Source organism: Oryctolagus cuniculus, chromosome 11 (genome assembly GCF_964237555.1).
Source record: "Oryctolagus cuniculus chromosome 11, mOryCun1.1, whole genome shotgun sequence".
Lineage (NCBI taxonomy): Eukaryota > Metazoa > Chordata > Mammalia > Lagomorpha > Leporidae > Oryctolagus > Oryctolagus cuniculus.
In genome coordinates, this window is record NC_091442.1 from 22052671 (window position 1) to 22071694 (window position 19024).

The 19024-nt window shown below is 54.8% G+C and overlaps 1 protein-coding gene across 20 annotated transcripts in view; it reads right to left on the bottom strand.

Moving 5' to 3' along the window:
• Window positions 1-5510: 5510 nt before the first annotated feature.
• Window positions 5511-19024, bottom strand: part of EPB41L1 (erythrocyte membrane protein band 4.1 like 1) — a 128046-nt gene continuing 114532 nt past the window's right edge. For 16 of the 20 annotated variants that reach the window (XM_051845069.2, XM_051845068.2, XM_070051886.1 and 13 more), the window contains 4 exons: window positions 18690-18773; window positions 16573-16653; window positions 16169-16285; window positions 5511-8649 (listed from right to left, as the gene is read on the bottom strand). In XM_051845069.2, coding sequence (XP_051701029.2) covers window positions 8641-8649; window positions 16169-16285; window positions 16573-16653; window positions 18690-18773 — 291 coding nt within the window. In that variant the 3' untranslated portion in view covers window positions 5511-8640. The remainder of the gene's footprint in view (window positions 8650-16168; window positions 16286-16572; window positions 16654-18689; window positions 18774-19024) is intronic. The other 4 variants (XM_070051888.1, XM_051845078.2, XM_070051893.1 and 1 more) reach the window with 1 other exon arrangement.

Genomic DNA, 19024 nt, shown 5'->3' on the forward strand with positions numbered 1-19024 from the left:
GTTTTTAGAGGATGTTCCAGGAGAGCTTGTCTTGGGACACAGCACTCGGAGGGGACCAGACCACCACAGACAAGGCGCAGTTCAAGCTGCGAGAAGCCCGTCTGGGGGGTGGGTGGTGGGTGTTGTGGCATGGTGGTTAAGAAGCTGTCTGGGACAACCATGTACCAAACCAGAGTGCCTGTGTCGAATTCCAGCCCTTGACGTCTGACAGCTTCCTGCTGATGCTCCTCCTTGGAGGCAGCAGGTGAGGGCTCAAGTGCTTGGGTCCCTGCCACCTCACAGGGAGACCTGGATGGAGTTCCTGGCTCCTGGCTTTGGCCTGACCCAGCTCTGGCTGCCGCGGGCATTTGGGAAGTGAACCAGCGGGTGCGAGCTCTGTCTGTCTCTGTGTGCATGTGTGTGTCTTTCTCTTGGTATCTCTCAATGAAAAATAAATTCAGGAACAGGCTTTTGGCGCCGTGGTTAAGACACCACTTGGGAGGGGCCGGCGCCATGGCACAGTGGGTTAGTCCTCCACCTGCGGCACCGGCATCCCAGACAGACACCGGTTCTAGTCCCGGCTGCCCCTCTTCCAGTCCAGCTCTCTGCTGTGGCCCGGGAAAGCAGTAGAAGATGGCCCAAGTCCTTGGGCCCCTGCACCCATGTGGGAGACCAGGAAGAAGCTCCTGGCTTCTGGCTTTAGTCGGCCCAGCTCTAGCCATTGTGGCCATCTTGGGAGTGAACCAGTGGATGGAAGACCTCTCTCTCTCTCTCTCTCTCTCTGCCTCTGCCTTTCTATAACTCTTTCAAATAAATAAATCTTTAAAAAAAGATAAAGTGAAAATAAATACAACTTTTAAAAAAGAAACCAGTTTTAATCAGAGCTTCATGGTCAAGCTGCACTTTTGTCATCATAATACTAAATTCTGCATCTGGGGAGGAGTTGGATCATGTATGAAGATGTCTGCTGCTTACATGTGAGAGCAGGAGGGGCCTCCCCTCCTCTTTGGCTGCATCTCAGTGCTCACACCCAGGCTACGAGAGCGCTGGCAGACTGCTTCTCAGGTCGGGTTCCGGGATGGCACCATCCCACTCTCCTGTACTTGAGGCTGATTAATGGGTAACACCCTGGGCAGACGGACCCCAGCCTCAGGCAGTCCTGGCCACCTGGTAGCAGTAGTCAGAGACTCAGCCACGGTCCTGGTCAAGTCGCACTTCCGGTCACGCTCAGCCCTGGCAGCAGCAGTCACCGCATCAGTCCCTCCAGCCATAACCATCCGGTGGCCTCCAGGCCTGGTGTCATATGTCAGATATGACACGCATGTGCACTCCGAGGGAAGAATCCTGCCTCCCCCATAGCCCCAGTAAGTCGGCCTTGGTGTTCCCAACCTACAGGAGAAACGGATGCTCCCAGAGGTGCCACACAGCCGGAGAGCGGCACAGTTAGGACGCAAAGAACATCTGACAGGCTGTTCTTGTCGCTGTCCTGCCGCACCTTAGCTCGTCAGTCACGCTTCCTCAGGGACAGCTGGGCATGCCAGCCGTCAGTGGGCTGCAAGCTAGGTGGGCCCTGCCGTCCTGGCTAATCACGGCGGCGAGCTGCTGCAGTCCCGGCTTAGCCGTCCCCGCCCGTCTGTCAGTCCCATTGCCTGCAGGAAGGGGCTCAGCTCGCGGGCCCCAGACCACGCCCAGGCCTGGGGGCTCGGAGCGCCCACGCCCGGCTGGGCCCACTGTCTTTTCAGAGACTCCAGGGCACTGGACCCAGGACAAGGAAGCTGTGGGTGGAGCTCGGGGAATCCCACCTTGCAGACGGAACGCCCACTGGGAGCCGCGTTTCTCACCCTTGGCACTGCGGCCGGCCAGATCGTTCTTGGCTGCAGGCAGCGGTCCTGTGTGAGGTCGGATGGTTAGCAGTGCCCCTGGCCTCCCCCCGCAGATGCCTCAGCGGCCCTGCTAGACGCTCCTGAGAGCAGGGGCTATGCAAGGGGGCGCCTCCTCCCCACCCCCTGCGTCTGCGGGAGGGAGAGGGCGGTGAGGGTCCTGCGTTACCCTTCACTGCACAGCCCTTGGCGTCTCTGAATGCATTGCGGCTTCAAAGAAAGGAAATCGCGTTGAGAATTGGAAGTTAGAGAGGAACAAGTTAAACCGAGGCGGGCAGCTCCTCCGGCTGCCCCGAGGGCGGGGAGGGAGGAGACCCAGGCCCGGCGTCCACGGAGGAGCCGGTACAGGGTCGCCGTGCGGAAAAGGCGAGCGAGGGAAGGGAGGAGGAGGCGAGCCCCGCGCAGCACGAGGCTGACCCCTCGGTCCGGTAGGCGTCCCTCGCGCGGAGGGGCCACACCATTGGGGTGCGCAAGGCGGATGGAGCGGCCGGCGAGGGTGCAGCCGCTTCCCAGCCCCTGGCGCACTAAGGTTCCCCTCGAGGTTGACCCAGAGGCCACTGCTTTCCAAGCCTGTATTTTCTGATTGCTTTTCTGCTGTAATTCCTCCTGTGTTTCCACTAAACTGTTTCTAACTGGTTACTGCTTTGTCTCAGCCTAAGTTCCTGTCAGCATGGCAATTTCACTCATTTTGGGGAAAATATTATTTCCACAAATTGAAATCAATAAAAGTTTTAAAAGAAAAAATGTTTAGAATGCATGTTCAAGATGTCAACCAAAAAAAAATACATAGACTTGTATATGGGAAAAAAACAACCTCACCTGTGAGAGTTTAGGCAATAAAGACAAATGGCCAAGGTGTGTTGCTTGGCAGAATAAAAATGCAAGGGTGGACTCAAAGCACAGGCAACAAAGCAAAACCAGAGGAATGGGGCTATAGCAAACTGAGAAGTTTCTGCATGGCGAAAGCAAAGTTAACAGATGAAGAGACAGCCAACAGAACGGGAGAAAGTATTTGCAAACCATGCATCTAATAAAGGATTAGAATATATAGGGAGCTCAGGGAATTCAATAACAAATAATCAGTTAAGAAATACGCAAAGGATCTGAATAAGCATTTTTTAAAGATTTATTGATGGGGCCGGCGCTGTGGCATAGTGGGTAAAGCTGCCGCCTGCAGTGCCACGGGTGCTGGTTGGAGTCCTGGCTGCTCCATTTCTCATCCAGCTCTCTGCTATGGCCTGGGGAAGCAGTCAATGATGGAAAAAAAATATTTATTTATTTATTTGAAAGGCAGCATTACAGAGAGTGAGGGAGAGGCAAAAAGACACACACAGAGAAAATCTTCCATCCACTGGTTTGCTCCCCAAATGGCCGCAGCAGCCAGAGCTGGGCCGATTCAGAGCCAGGAGCCAGGAACTTCTTCCAGGTCTCCCACGAGGGTGCAGGGTCCCAAGGACTTGGGCCATCTTCCACTGCTTTCTCAGGCCATAGCAGAGAGTTGGATTGGAAGTAGAGCAGCCAGCACCCAAACTGGCATCCATATGGGATGCCGGCACTGCAGGTGGTGGCTTAACCCACTGCACCACAGCACCAGCCCCTGTAAACACTTTTCAAAAGAAGAAAAATAAATGGCCAACAAACACATGAAAAAAAAAATGCTTGGTATCACCAGTTATCAGAGAAATGCAAATAAAAACTATAGTGAAGTATCCTCTCGCTCCAGTTAGAACGGCTATCATCCAAAAGTCAAAAAATAGCAAATGCTGGTGAGGAGGTGGAGGACAGGGAGCACTCGCATGCTGCCGGTGGGCATGGAAGTACAGACAGCGTGGAAAGTGGCACGGATGTGCCTCAAAAAGCTAAAAACAGGTCTACCGTGAGACCCACCTCTCCTGCTTCCGGGAATACAGCCAAAGGAAATTAAGCCAGCACATGCAAGAGATAGCTGCACTCCCATATTTATTGCAGTCCAATCCACAATGGCAAAGATATGCAATCAACCAACATACCCATCAACCGATGCCTGGATAAAGAAAATGTGGCATGTATACACCATGGACTATTACTCAGCCATAAAAAAGAGAGTGAAATCCTGGCATCTGCAAGAAAATGGATGCAACTGAGTTTACTATGCTAAGTGAACTAAGCACAGAAAAGCAAACTGTTTTCTCCTGTATTTAGAAGTGTGTGTGTATATGGCATAATATGGCACCCACATTTTAATACTATGTACATATGCACACATAGTATACACATGTGTGGTCCCATATGATTTGGTTCATATCTAGGGATATTTTTGTCACTGAGTCATACTCCTGACATAATAACTTTTCTCACTTTATGATCCTGGCAATAAATCCATGACATAGTAATATCCCTGTTTTCAAGAAAAACAGTATGTATACTTTACATATGAGGTTAAAAATTGTTAAGTCTATGGGTACTCACTGCACTCTTCTTTATATTTTTCTGTACTATTTGAAATATTTTAAAACAAAAAAAGGCAAAAAGACGAAAAGTATGGCAGTGCATCTCCAGTGGTCGGTCCAAGGGCTGAGTTTCAGTTTTGCATGGATTTTGGTTTTAGTACTTTTGCATGTATTTTGATGAAGACCTCTTTTCTTTGGCAAATGATACTCACTTCTATTTACAGAAGTGTGGTAGAATGAGAAGGCCATGCCAAGATGGCATGCACCTGCTGGCAAGCCAGCCTCAGTTACTCAGGAATGACTTTGGAAACCCCCTGGGACACCCCACGGGAAACCACCTGGCAGTGGAGCCTGCCTGGCAACAGGCTGTGATTGGTTAGGGCATAAACCGCCCCTTGACTGGATTGGCTGCCTCAGCTATATAAGCTGCTGTACCAACTGAAATAAACGAGTCTGCCGGCTGCTCACCTCTGGCCTGCTTTCATCTGGCTCCCGGGGTCTGTGTGGTACCTTCATGCCTCTTGCCCCCACCACATTCCTCTCAGAATGAATCCACAGCAACATGGAAGGAATATAGTTTCATTTTTAAATAATTTCTTCAGCAAGTCAATTTAAAGAAAAATAAGTCACTCATTGGGGTGGGTAGGCTGAGGGTATGACAACACATACCAAGGCTGTGGGCTGAGGCCACAGTGGGACACTGCTGTGTGCTGGTGCCCAGGTCGGGGGTTGCAGGAAGAGACCCCAACAAAGGTGTGCTTCTTTCAGGGAGAGCTGCACCATGCTCACCTGCCCTGCCCATCCACACCTGGAGGGTCGCAGACTGACCGTTCCCCTACCCTAGCAAGCTCTCATCTGTGTTCATCCCCTTACCTGGTCTTTCTCTTAATTCAGGTCAAAAGTCGCCTCCTGGCCACCCTGAAGGGGTCATCTTCAGTGCCACCTCCCAGCGTGTGGCTTCTGGCTGCCGAGCACCCTGGGATTGCTGTTGCCTGTTTGTTCTGTTGGCTGATTCCTTCGCGAGCCCGTGATTCCCGAGAGGCAGGAGCTCCGTTTGTTGGCTGTTGCACCTGCAGAGCCCAACCCAAGACCTGGACCACACTGAGCTCCAAATATTTGTTAAACTGAGTGTTCTAGTTGATATGTCTCCCTTCCCATTTGAGCCCTTCCCTCACCCCCACTTGTATCAGTAGCCAAGGAGAAGACAGACACCAGGGAAGTCTTCAGTTCAGCATCAAACACATTTATTTCACTTTTATTGAGTATACAAGAACAGAGAGCACACGCATACAGCACGGGGCACTGAGGTGGGGAGCGTGGGACGAGAGGGGAGAGAGGGGCGTGAGTAGAAAGGAACAGGACAGCATCGCAGTTGGCTGGTAAGGTGCTTCTGGGAAAAAAAAAATGACTTAAGAGTGATGTTGCTCATGCAGTTTCAGGCCAGTCTTGGAATGTGCTTGCAGGACTCAAAAACAAACCGACCTTGGCACGCGCTGTACCCTCAGATGGAGACGATCCGGAGAAAGCAAAGTAAGAGGAGACGAAGATCTCTAAGGCGGCAGAGTGGAAAAAGACCCTGGAGGAAACCTGGCTTGCTTTGCTCATCCTGCAGGTGGGGAAACTGAGGCAGAAAGGGAGGCGGGGGCGAGCCCATATCACGAGGCGAGCCAGGGGCTGAACCAAGGCGCTCACCCAGAGCTCCCGGTGGTGCTCGGGGACTTTTTCCACTGTGCCACATGGCCTCTGGGCAGAGAGGCGGCACAGAGAGACTGAGAAATGTGAAAAAGTGAAAAGGAAAAGTAGGTTGAAGACAGACGAGACGAACATCTGTATTCTCTATGGAGAGGAGCCAGTGGCCCAGATTCCAGCTTTGCAGGTCTCCTCCTCCCCGGAGGCGCTGCCTGCCTCCAGCCTCACTGTGGGAGGAAGGTCAGCGCATGCGTCTGTGGGCTGCATACCTCCCCAGACCCTGGCGGCCCACAAGCTATGCCCTAAGCCCCACCCCCAGGGGCTGGGGGCAGGTGCAAAGGCCAGAACAAGGACCTGCCCTCTGAGTGGTGCCCTGTGTGCTCAGGACATCCGGTTCTTGCAGAAGTGGGTACCCGAGGCAAATTCTGAGTGGCCCAGAAAGAGCGGGCCTCTCGCGCTGAGAAGGGCAGGCAGGAGGTTCTGTGGCTTCTGCACCAGGTTTGTGACTAGAGCCTGGTGCACAGGAAGTGGGCTCTGCGCCCAGCGGGGCTTGGAGCGGCCCACGGCTCTCTGCTGTCTTGAGAGCCCCATTTGCATGCAGAGATCAAATGCTCTTCTAGTTTCTCGCCCGACCGAGGTCTGTGCTGGGCAAGTGATGGGCAAGCCAAGAGGGTTTCTGTGGCCTGGGCCCTCTGGGGGCATCCCGGACACTGACCGGTAGATCAGAAAGTGGGAGGTGCTTTTAGGTGGGCCAGCCAGGACTGGGGACGGAGGTGTGGCTCCGGTGGCTTCCTGTGCCCCTCCCCTCTCTTCACACTTTCTCCTTCGGTCAAGAACAGGGCTGGCCCACGGGGCTCTCTGCAGACACCGGCTGAGCGACTGCATCCGACCCTTAGCAGTGGTGACTGAGAAAGTAAGGTGTCCCCAGAAGGGGCAGGGCGGAGCTCAGGGAAGTGACTCTCCCCAAGGGCCCCAGTGGTCTCAGGGCAGGGCTCAGAGCTCGACGCTGACCGGGAGGTCCCCAAAGCCAAGGTCTCACACCAAGTGGGAGGTACCCAGCTGCGGGCCTTTCCCTTTCGCCTTCCTTGCTCTGGGGCAGGGGAGGTGCCTCGGCCTCTTTAGCATGGCTGCTTCGACCCAGACCCCCGAGCCGAGGGGGAGAGAAGACAACGGCCTGGTGAAAGCCAGCATCTTCTACCAAGGCCAAGGGCTCTGTCTCCCTTAGGATACAGAGTTAGTCATCACAGCGTGGTCAGGGGAGCCCAAGACATGTGGCAAACAAAAACAGAGAGAGAGAGAGAGAGAGAGAGAGGACTGAAGAGCAAGGCAAGCCCTCTAGGGAGGTAGGAGGACCGAGCCAGGGGACGTCTGCCGTGGGGACCCCAGCGGCAGGACCCAACGGCTGAGCACAGGCCAGGTCCTGGCGGCTACCGCGGGGGGAGAAGGCGTGTCGGCCTGCATGTTCGGGACTACATCTCCGGGACTTCCTTCTTGCCAAGCCCTCACCTCTCCGTCTGGAGCGCCCACCCTCCCCACCAATCAACCAGTTACAAACACCACACACAGGATCACTATGCCGGTCTGGTCGGGGCAGCCCACTACGCCCGGGGCGGGGGGCCGGCCGGCGAGATCTAGGAACCTTGGCTACATCAATCACAGTTAGGTAATGGTAACTTTAAAATGTCAGCGTCATACTCACCAGTACTGTTTATGTTACTAGTCGCCTCCTGTTATATGTAATCTACATATCGTGAAAGCACACCCATCTCTGCTGGGCCCGGCACCCTCACCGGGGACGGTGGACAGTGTCCGTGTCCCCTGCCCCCGCGGCCTCGTGCGCCTGCTCCCACTCCCTCTCCTTTTTCTCTTCCAAGTGAGAGTCATTTGTGGTCATCTGTGGCCCTCGGCAGGACCAGGACCCGGCGGGGCGGGTGGGGTGGGGAGAGGGGTGCGATGGTGGGGGGGGAGCCGAGACAGAAGATGACAAGAGGGGAAAGGGGTGTGGAAGAGAGGAAGGTGGGTTCTGTGGCCCAGGGCCCACACCCAGAAAATAACACCCCAGTGCTCCTGCCCGCCTCCTTCCTGAGGGGGGGGCTTTCCTTCCTCTCTCGGACAACGCCTGACTGCGCGCCTTGCTGCACGAGTGTTCTCCTTTGCATGTGCGTGGGCGCCCGCCGGACGCTGCGATCTTGTCCCCCACTCCCGCTGGGGCGCGCAGCACCAGGGCAGGTGTGGGGTGCTTCTACAATCACCGTGGTCCGGCTTGCTTTTGTCACTCAGCAGGGAGGGTGGGGTGGGCTGGGGGTTGGGTACGAGATACGGTGGTCTGTCGTGATGTTTTGTTTTGTTTTTCCTGGAAAAAAAAATTCCCGCCAATTCTTCAATGCGTCTGCAAAGGAAATGTAGGTGTTCAGATGTTGGCTGTGGCGGCCGGCGACGGCGGTGGCAGCGCCAGCAGCAGCACGCGGACGCGGTGTTTCCTGTATATATATCTATATCTCTATATATCTCTATATATATGCTTTTTCCTTCCCAGTCTCTCATCAGTGACAGTACGCACAGCTGGGACGTGGGTGTCGCATTGGAGAATCCAGAATGAAGGCCCCTTCTTAATGGTTCTCTGGTTTGGCTTGGACCAGAAATGCGGCGTCTCCTCACGGAGGTCAGGATTCCTGGGCGCCCAAGACAAGGGGGCGGGGGTGCAAAGGAAGGAGGGGAACAAGAACAGTTAGTCAGCGTGGCCGCGCTGGGCCCTGGGCCGGGAGGGGGAGTGTGCGGGGCGGGTGAGAGCTGACCCGCGTCTAACCCTGCTCTTCCGTTTCCGCGAGGCCGAAAGGCCCTGTGACGCTGAGGTGCCGAGGTCCCCCTCCTTTGCTCGCTCCTCCTAGCTTCTCTCAGCACTGGGGGTGTTTAGTCAACACTGCTGATGCTCCTTTCTCATTTGCTCTCTCTAGGGGCTTGCTGTGTCCTGGAGGCGAATCCCCAGCCGGCAGTGTTTAAATACAGAAGCCGCAGCCTGCATTCCAGCCCGGGTTTGTGGGCTGTCTCTGTAGAATCAGTGTCATTAGAATATCCAGACATCAAAGCAATGCAATTCCTATCAAGAACCAATGATACTTTCCACAGAACTAGAAGGAAATTCTACTAAAATGTGTCTGGAATCACAAAAGACCCCGAAGAGCCACCGTAATCTTCAACAAGAACAAAGTGGGACTGACTTCAAAATATAATGTACAGCTTTAGTAAAGAAAATACCAAGGTATTAGCAAAACAGACAGACACAGAGGCCGGTGGGACAGACCTGGAAGAATCCATGCACCTATAGCCAACTGATCTTTGACAAAGGTGTGAAGAACAGAGACTGGAAAAAGGATGGTCTTGGGGCCAGTTCTATTGCATAGTGGACATCCCATATGGGTCCCAGCTGCTCCACTTCCAATCCAGGAATCCAGAAAAAAGCAGTGGAAGATGGCCCAAGTACTTGGACCCCTGCCACCCTATAGAAGACCTGGAAGAAGCTCTTGGCTCCTTGCTTTGGCCTGGCCCAGCCCTGGCTATTTGCAGCCATCTGGGGAGTGAAGCAGCAGATGGAAGATCTTTCTCTGTCTCTCCCTCTCTCTTTGTAACTCTGGCTTTCAAATAATAAATAAATTTTTAAAAAAGAGGAAAAGAAAAAGGATGGTCTTTTCAATGAATAGGGCTGGGAAAATTGGATAGTCACATGTAGGAAAATGAAATTAGAAGCCCTATCTTTCACCATGTACAAAAATCAACTCAAAATGGACTAAAGACTTAAATGTAAGACCTGAAATTACGAGGAGAAAACATATGCAAAAATTCTTCAGGACACTGGAACAGGCAAGAGGTTTTTGGATCAGACTCCCAAAGCATAGGAAACAAAACCAAAGATAGGTAAATGGAGTTTCATCCAACTGATGAAGCCTCTGCACAGTGAAGCAAGCAATCAGCAAAGTAAAAGCACAGCCTACAGGATGGGGGGAATATTTGCAAGCTATATATGCGGCTTATATATGTTAATAACCCAAATATATAAGGAACTCAGCTCAACAGCAAAAGCTTTCCCTAAATAATCCATTAGAGATGAGTAATAGCTCTAAATATGTATTTTTTCAGTTGGAGATCTACCAAAGCTCAGTAAGTACATGAAAAAATGCTATCACTAACCATCAAAGAAATGCAAATCAAAACCACAATGAGACATCACCTCTTTCTAGTTGAAATTGCTATTGTTAAAAAATAACAGGGACTGGTGAGGATGTGGAGAAAGGGGAACCCTTGCACCCTGTTGGTGGGAATGTAAATTAGCACAGATGTGGGAAATACTACGGACGTTCCTCCAAAAATTAAAAACAGGAGTACCAGGTGATCCAGCAATCCTACTGCTGGGTACAAACCCGAAGGAAATGAAATCAGTTTATGGATGAGGCAGGTGCACTCCCATGCTTACTGCAGCACTGCTCACAACCGTGAGACCCGGATAGAGCCTGAGAGTTGGTCGTTGGAGGGCGGATAAAGAAAAAAAACATGGCACATTTACACAGTGGAATACTATGCAGCCGTGAAAGGTGACCTTGTCGTCTGCAGCAACATGGACAGAACAAAAGCTAGTTCTGCTAACTGCCGCGAGTCAGGCACAGACAGGCAAGCACCACGTGATCTCACTCATACATGGAACCTAAAAGAGCTGATCCCATCACCTGTAGAAGCTGAGAGGCAATGGTGGTTACCCACGGGCTGGGGAGGAGAGGGAAGGGAAAACTCGATCAGAGTATTCAGTTATATTAGATGGGAGAAAAAGTTCTGTTCTGTTGCATGGTGGGATGATTACAGATGGTGATAAGGAACTGTATATTTAAAAAAAAAAACAAGTAGAAGAAACAATTTTGTATGTTTTCACCATAAAGAAATGATAAATGTTTGAGGATACAGGTACATTTAGCCTGATCTAAGTGTTGCACAATGTATACATGTGTCAAAACATCCCATGGCATCCCATAAAGACCTACAATGTTTATGTATCAGCTGAAAAATTTGCAACGAAAATTAAAAATAAAAACCCTACTCTGTGGCTTGTTCATTCGACAATCCTGGGCGAGTTTCATAATCCCATTGTGCCTCTGCTACTTCCTCTAGCACGGGTCCCGCTGATGCCGGTATAAGGAGAGGTCAAAGCAAGGGCCCAGCCTACAGGAAGTGCCGGGCCAGTGCTGGCTGGCTGACTCCTGCTGCTGCTGTGCACACAGTACGTGCCCTGACCTCCTTGAGGGCAACGGCCGACTTTTGCCTGCCACTGTCTTTCCAGTGCCCAGTGCTGTCCTTGGCTCAAAGCCACTACTCAAAGCCATTAGGTGCACGGGACATCACTCCTGCCTTCTGCCACTCACATGCGACCAGGAGCTAATGGACTCATAGAACTCTGCTCCTTCTTGGCTCACTTGACATCTGGGGAAACAGACTCCGAGTGTTTGGTGGCAGAACCAAGACTAGAATCTGAGATCCCCGGGGCCGGTGCTGTGGTGTAGTGGGTTCAGCCTCCGCCTGCAGTGCCAGCATCCCATGTGGAGTTGGAGTCCCGGCTGCTCCACTTCTGATTCAGCTCCCTGCTGGTGTGCCTGGGAAAGCAGTGGAGGATGGCCCAGGTTGTTGGGCCCTGATAGCCACATGCGAAGCCTGGATGAGGCTCGTGGCTCCTGACTTTGGCCTGGCCCAGCCACAGCCATTGTGGCCATCTTGGGGAGTGAACCAGCAAATAGAAGACCTCTCTATCTGTCTCTCCCACTCTCTGTCTGTATCTCTGCCTTTCAAATATTCAGAAAAAAAAAAAAAAAAGAAAGAAAAAGAAACCACAGGAGGCCACTAATCCTTTGAGATCAGGGGATTCCTTCCTTTAAAAAAAAGGCCAGCACCGAGGCTCAATAGGCTAATCCTCTGCTTGCGGCGCCGGCACACCGGGTTCTAGTCCCAGTCAGGGCGCCAGATTCTGTCCCGGTTGCCCCTCTTCCAGGCCAGCTCTCTGCTGTGGCCCGAGAGTGCAGTGGAGGATGGCCCAGGTCCTTGGGCCCTGCACCCCATGGGAGACCAGGAGAGGCACCTGGCTCCTGGGTTCGGATCAGCGCAGTGCGCCGGCCGCAGTGGCCATTGGAGGGTAAACCAATGGTAAGGAAGACCTTTCTCCCTGTTTCTCTCTCTCTCACTGTCCACTCTGCCTGTCAGAAAAAAAAAAAAAAAAAAAAAAAAGCAATCCAAGATCCAAGATCCTATCCTGGGACACAGACCCTTTTTTCCCCGTGGAATCAAACACTTCAGGGGAAGGGAGCTCCAGGCGTCTGCACAGGCGCCGCTCGCTGGCAGCGTCTGTAAGAGACAGGTCCCCACTGCAGGCGGCGGGCCGGGGAGAAGCCGGAGCAGAAGCCGCACGTCCGGCCAGCAAGGCTGCAGGACAGGGAAGGCTCCGGCCTTTCCACAGGGAGGAAGGCCCGGAGCCCACTGGAGCCGGAACAGATGTTTCTGGGGGATTCCGGGTGGCAAGAGAGGATGAAGAGCAGCGAGACAGCAAACAGCCTCGCGGGTTGTGGCAGAAGTGCGCGGCCTGACTTCCTCGAGGCCCTCATCAGCAACTAATTATTACGGCGGCTCCAGTTTACCGACCAACTCCATTTCAAAGCTGAGGAAGCTGGCCAGCGCCGCGGCTCACTAGGCTAATCCTCCGCCTAGCGGCGCCGGCACACCGGGTTCTAGTCCTGGTCAGGGTGCCAGATTCTGTCCTGGTTGCCCCTCTTCCAGGCCAGCTCTCTGCTGTGGCCAGGGAGTGCAGTGGAGGATGGCCCAAGTGCTTGGGTCCTGCACCCCATGGGAGACCAGGATAAGTACCTGGCTCCTGCCTTCGGATCAGCGCGGTGTGCCGGCCGCGGCGGCCATTGGAGGGTGAACCAACGGCAAAGGAAGACCTTTCTCTCTGTCTCTCTCACTGTCCACTCTGCCTGTCAGAAAAAAAAAAAAAAAAAAAAAAGGCAGGAAGCTGGGGCCCGGAGGGGATCTTCTAGGCACACAGCTACCAAGGCGTTTCTGGCTGCAAAGCTAGGGTGTGCTCCTTTTTTTTTTTTTTTTTTTTTCCCTAAGGATTTATTTACTTATTTATTTATTTGGGAAGTCAGAATTACACAGAGAGATGTTCCACCTGCTGGTTCACTCCCCAAATGGCCGCAGCGTGGCTGGGGCTGGGCCAGGCCAAAGCCAAGAGTCAGAAGCTTCCTCTGGGTCTCCCATGTGGGTGCGGGGGCCCAAGCACTTGAGCCACCCTCTGCCACTTTCCCAAGCACATCCGCAGGAAACTGGGTCAGAAGTGGAGCAGCTGGGATGTGAACCGGCACCCACATTGGATGCCAGCGTTGCAGGTGGAGGTTTAACCCACTGTGCCAGGACAGAGCCGGAGGGAGAGAGAGAGAGAGAGGGTGTCTGGTGGTGCGTGGAGAGACGGCATCAAAGAGCTGAAGAGAGGTGAGTGTCGCTCCCCCTCTTCGTGGAGGAACGACACAGGACCCTGTGCTGTTCTTTTGTCTGCTCGGCCCTCCCCGGGTTTGCTCCTGGTTCTTCCCGAGTTGGCTACCATCCCTTCCACCTCCGTGGAAGGGCGGTTCCCCCTGCCACTTTCCCCACTTCCGCGGGGGAGCGGCACACCGCCGGCCGGCTCTCTCGGGGGCTGCTCAGGTGTTCCTTCAGATAGATGTTCCTGGTGCATGTTGTCTCTCTCCTCCTTTATAGTCCTCTTCCACCAATCCCAACTCTGCTACCCACACGCCGAGTATGCTGCTCTCCTCCAATCAGGAGTAGTTCCTGCTGTTTATTGGTTGAACTGGAGGCAGCTGTGTAGAAGTTGTTTCCTCCTCTCCCAGCGCCATATTGTGGGAGAGCAGATGCATAGAATAAGTCTTAATTCCAGTAACTTAGTCTAGTCCGAGTTGCTCCCCACAGGTGAGAAGGAGGGAACGGGGCTGCAGAGGGAGCCGCAGGGTGGGCAGACGGGACAGCCTCCCCAGCCGCAGAGGGGTGGACACGATGTGGGAGCCGGGACCACAGCTCGGCTGGGCCAGGGCACTGTGAAGGCCAGAGTCTGGGGGCTGTGATTACTCCGGGAAAGACGAGGAGGTGTGAGACAGGGAAGGGAGCAGAGACAAGAGACACAGAGCAGGCGCCCGGGAAAGCCCAAGAAGAACTGAACGGAAGGGGGCAGCGGGCGTGCTCCTCTCTCCATGTTGCAAATGGGGAAGTAGCAGGACAGACACTGGCCCAGGGTCGCGCATGGTCAGTGCCATGGCTACAGGGCTGCTCCCTCGATTCCCCACACAGAGCTCCTGGCACCCAGGCCTCCATCACCTGGCTGCCCAGGAACACCCTAAGGACCCAGCTTCACAGGAAGTTCCTCTGGCAACACGGGCCCCAGGTCCTGGCCCCGTCTCTCTAGATCAGACTTGACAGCAAGGGCCCACTGCCCCGGAGACACGGCCTGGCAAGCAGCCTAGCCTCTCCCGCTCTGAGTTTTGGGGAAGAAACAGCAAGAAAACTTAGGTGGCCGAGGGGGCAGAAGTGGCCATCCATCCCTTGCTTGAAAATCTGACGAGGGCTGGGAGGCAGGTTCTGCCTGTGGCCGTCTCACGCCTCTAGGGCAGCACCGCCCAACAGAAATAGAACGTGAGCCACAGAGGGAGTTCCAGAGGTTCTAGAGAATAGATGCTCTAGAAAACATTTCCTACGTTTCCTAGGTATTCCAAGTTTTCCTAAACTTTCTAGCTACGTCGAAAAATTCAATTTATATTGAATTTTAATTTATTGGAAACACTAAAAAGAAACAGAATAAGTTTTTTTTTTTTTTTTTTTTTGACAGGCAGAGTTAGACAGTGAGAGAGAGACAGAGAGAAAGGTCTTCCTTTTCCATTGGTTCACCCCCCAGATGGCTGTCATGGCCGGTGCGCTGTACTGATCCGAAGCCAGGAGCCAGGTGCTTCCTCCTGGTCTCCCATGCAGGTGCAGGGGCCCAAGCATTTGGGGCCATCCTCCACTGCCCTCCTGGGCCACAGCAGAGAGCTGGACTGGAAGAGGAGCAACCGGGACTAGAACCCAGCGCCCATATGGGATGCGGGTGCCGCAAGCAGAGGATTAACCAAGTGAGCCACGGCGCCGGCCCCAGGTTTCATTTCTTCAAGGAAAAGATGAAAAAGAGGGCAGCTATCTGTGGGGTCTTTAAGATGGAAATTTCTCATCGTGGTGTAATATGGGAAACGTGTCAAGCAAACAAACCAACACATACATGAGGACTTGACAAATTCTTACATCTGCACCCAGCCACAGAACCCGCCTGGCTGAAGACAGGCTCTGCCAGCTCCCAGCAGGCTCCCCTGTGGCTCTCACTATCAATGTCCCGGGCTAGAAGCAACAAGATTCTGTCTTTTGTCATCACTGTTGTTCTGCCCACTTCTCAGCTTCCTCTGGATGGGATCACCCAGTATGGACTCATCATGCCCACTTTTGTTTCTCTTAAGTCAAGCTTTCACAGACGAGATCTGGAAAGTTCCCGGGCAGGGGGGTGGAGTAGGGGGGGCTGAAAGAAGCCCTCTCCCAATTTAGGCTGTCAGAAGCCCTGCCTGCCCCCTCTGTCATCCACCAGGGCAGACATAGCCCTCAGGAGAACAGGACAATGTCCCGGCCCCTGGAGACATGAGCAGTCACGGGTTTGCAGCCCAGCTGGACAGAGTGGGGCAAGCCTCCGGTCATCGTGCCCCTTAGCAACATCCAGGAGCTGTGATGGACAGTGTCGTGCCCTGGGCCTGGAAGGGCTGCTCCTGGCTGCCAGTGCTCAGGCACTGGCTGATGGGATTGTGTGCACCTCCGGCTGTCGCCCTATATCCCCAAACGCCACCATCAATCCTCTCCCCTTTTCTTCTCTCCTGGGTCTGGGGCCTAAAGCCCTGAGGCAATCAAGGCACCAGTTTCCACTCCCCACCCCGCTCTGGGGGAGCTGCGCCTCTCCTTTGAGCCACAAGCCAGGAAGTGGGGGTGTGGGTGCTGCCCCAGGGGCCCAGCCACGGGGCTCTCTCGGGTGGAAATTGACCCCCAGGGGCTCTTGCTGCTGCTCCCTCCTCTCTCACGGCTGCTCAGCCCCGGAGCCTCCCTTACCTGCGGCTTCTTGTCCCTCTCCTCCGGGGACGGGTCTGTTTCTCTGTACACGACAGCTTTGGTCACCAGCATGTCAGGATGCTGCAGCTTGGCCTCCTTGATGGCCAACGCCAAGGCCTGGGGGGGTGGGTAGAGCAGCACAGTGAGGGACCAGGCACGTCCACGAGGGTGGAGGCCACCGGGAAAGAGCAAGCCCCTTCGTGCACAGCCAGGGAAGTGGAGGCCCGGGTGGCAAACAGTGAAGTGTGGATCTTCCGGCTCCTTCTGGCTCCCACGCCACGCCCCTTCCTTTCGGGGCTCCTCTCTTAAATAGGGTTAGTGAGACGTGGACACCCGCAGGTAACCCAATATGGGGGGGCCGGGGCTGGGCAGTGCCACCTGCAGTGCCATTTCCTGTCCCATACCTGGTCTTGATCCACATCTTCGTCCCCGGTAATGATGATTCGCTTCTCGATCCTCGTCTCAGAAAACCCCCCTTTCACAGTCTGTGGAGGGAGAGGGAGGTCAGGTCACGGGTTCTGCCAGCAGCCGCTGGGACGGGGAACCTACCCAAAGCCGCTCTCTGGGGCAGGGCTGAGGGCCAGCGACTCTCGGTCCCCCCTCTCCTGGCTTCCTCGGCGTTTGCCTTTTTCAGGTTGGGGCTTCAAATCGCAGCTCTGGCCTGCTTGCTGCCACTCCCCGGACTGCCCCGCTGTCCCCAGCCCCCACCCACACTGCCGCCCCTGCCTGGCAATCCCTTGAGGCCTTCTCCCCGGGCCCTGAGGCTGGCGCTCCGTGTCCTGGGCCTCTCTGCCTGCTGCTGGCCTTAGGAGTACACATGGCCTTGCCCCCTCACCAGGCTCCAAGTTCCCGAGGGCGGGGCCTGTCCTCTGTCCAGCTCCGTGTGGCCCCTCCCCGACTCCCTCGCCCAGTCTGAGCAGAGTGGTGCTGAATGCAGATTCGCTGAATGAACACATGAATGAAATGTGAATGGCGACAAGGTTCTACCTTAGACGACTGAACACAAGAGCAAAGTGCACCGACGATTCTTATTGCTGTCACTGGTTTCCAGAGGGTGGGGTTTGGGTGCATGTGGAGAAGTAAAGAGAGGACAGGACTACTTGTGGGCCTACTAAGCGGGGGGCGGGGCGGAGTTGGGGGTGGACAGAGGGAGCAGAGGTTTCCAGTTGGCAGGGCCCACAGGGACTCCTGGGGAGGAAGGAAGCAGGTTCTGAGCTGTCGCCGTGGGGGATGTGATGCCAGCCTTTCTACAGAGCTCTCGGAAGTCCACGCGGCTCCCACGTGCTCTTGGGGATGGAGGTTTCATTCTAGGGAAGGTGATGCAGTGCTGCGCCTGCCCGGGGCTGAGGCAGGGGCTGGGGCAGACTGTGCGCACCACGGGCCGACGCCACCCTCCAGACTGCTCTGTGCATGGCTCCAGCAAGCCCAGCGCGGCTCCTCCTGGCTGAGTCTCCAGCCTCACTCCCGGCCACCCAGGTGTGGCCGCCTCAGCCCGCCTGCCTCCCAGCGCTTAGCTCCTCCTGGCTGAGTCGCACCTGCTGCCCCAGGAATGCCTCCCTGCTTTGGCTCGCTCTCCCTTCCCCGCTCTGACCCCTGCCTTGCCCCAGGCCCCCTCCATAACTCTCCCTCTTCTCTCTCTCATCTGTCTGCCCGTGCTGGTAGACCTAACATGCTCTCCTCAAACCTACTTCCACTGGGCCCCTCCCCAGTTTAGAAACCTCCAGGGCTCTTTTGAGTTCCTTTTGACTCCCTGCTCGTAGGTCCTGCTGGCACCTGTCCCATTGGCCTCCGCTTGCCCTGCCTCCTGGCCAACCTGACTGCCCAGGTCTGTCCCCTCCGTGCTGCTTCCCCCGTCCCCCAAGCACGCCCGACTCACACAGCCTGGAGCAGCCCTGCATAGCGGCCGGCACGAGGGGGACGCGCCCTAGCAGGTGCTCAATGAACAACAAGCAAGTGCACGGCTTCCGCTCCATCTTCTGCTTTGCTTAGAACACACGCCTCTGTCTCCTCCTCCCTCAGGGGAGTCCTAGCTGGCCCCCAAGACCCTGCTCAAAGCCCGATCCTGCCAGGTGATGCTTCCTGACCCTAGTGGAGGCTGCTGCTTGTGGCTTCCTCTAAATCTCTGCAGCACTGAAGGTCCATGGGGCACCTCAAAAAGTCCGTGGAAAAGTGGAGTTAGAAGAGGTGACTTTAGTGCACCGGATTTTGAAGTCCGTGCATAATTTTTCAGTGATACACGTTTTCCATGAACTTTTGGGAGACCCCTTGTACAAGGTACAAACCCCAGGGTTCACAATTACTCAGAAAGCCAGCGACTTGTCTCCCCAGCCCAGCGGTCACCCTTGTGAGGGCAGGGCCTGTGCCAAGGTCAACGCCTGGCACGGGACCAGGCGCACAGCACCGCAGCTAACACCACAGCTCCTCTCCGTCCGCCTTGCAGATTGCCAAGTCAAAGCACAGCCCTGGTAATGACCTTCCCGCCTGCAGCCCGGCTGGGGCCCAGGTGCCTGCTGCTACTCACTTTGGTAACATGGGTGGTGGTGGAGGTTGAGAGGGTTTCCGCGGTGGCGCCGTAGGTGCTGGTGAGGACATCTTTCCCGATGATCTGCAGAATACAACCACCCCCACCCCGGGCGTCAGCTGAGGGCACCGGGCTCTGCAGGGCTGGAGCACGTGGGTAGAGCAAGGGATGAGGGCCACCCTGTGAGGTAAGGCTTGGAGGCCAAGACGGCCTGAGCTCTGAGGAATCTGAGACTACTGGATCCGTCCGAATCCTAGACCCATGAAATTCTCAAACCCTGGAATCTGAGATTCCTACATCCTGAGATTCCTGTGGCCCAGAACCCTACTACTCTA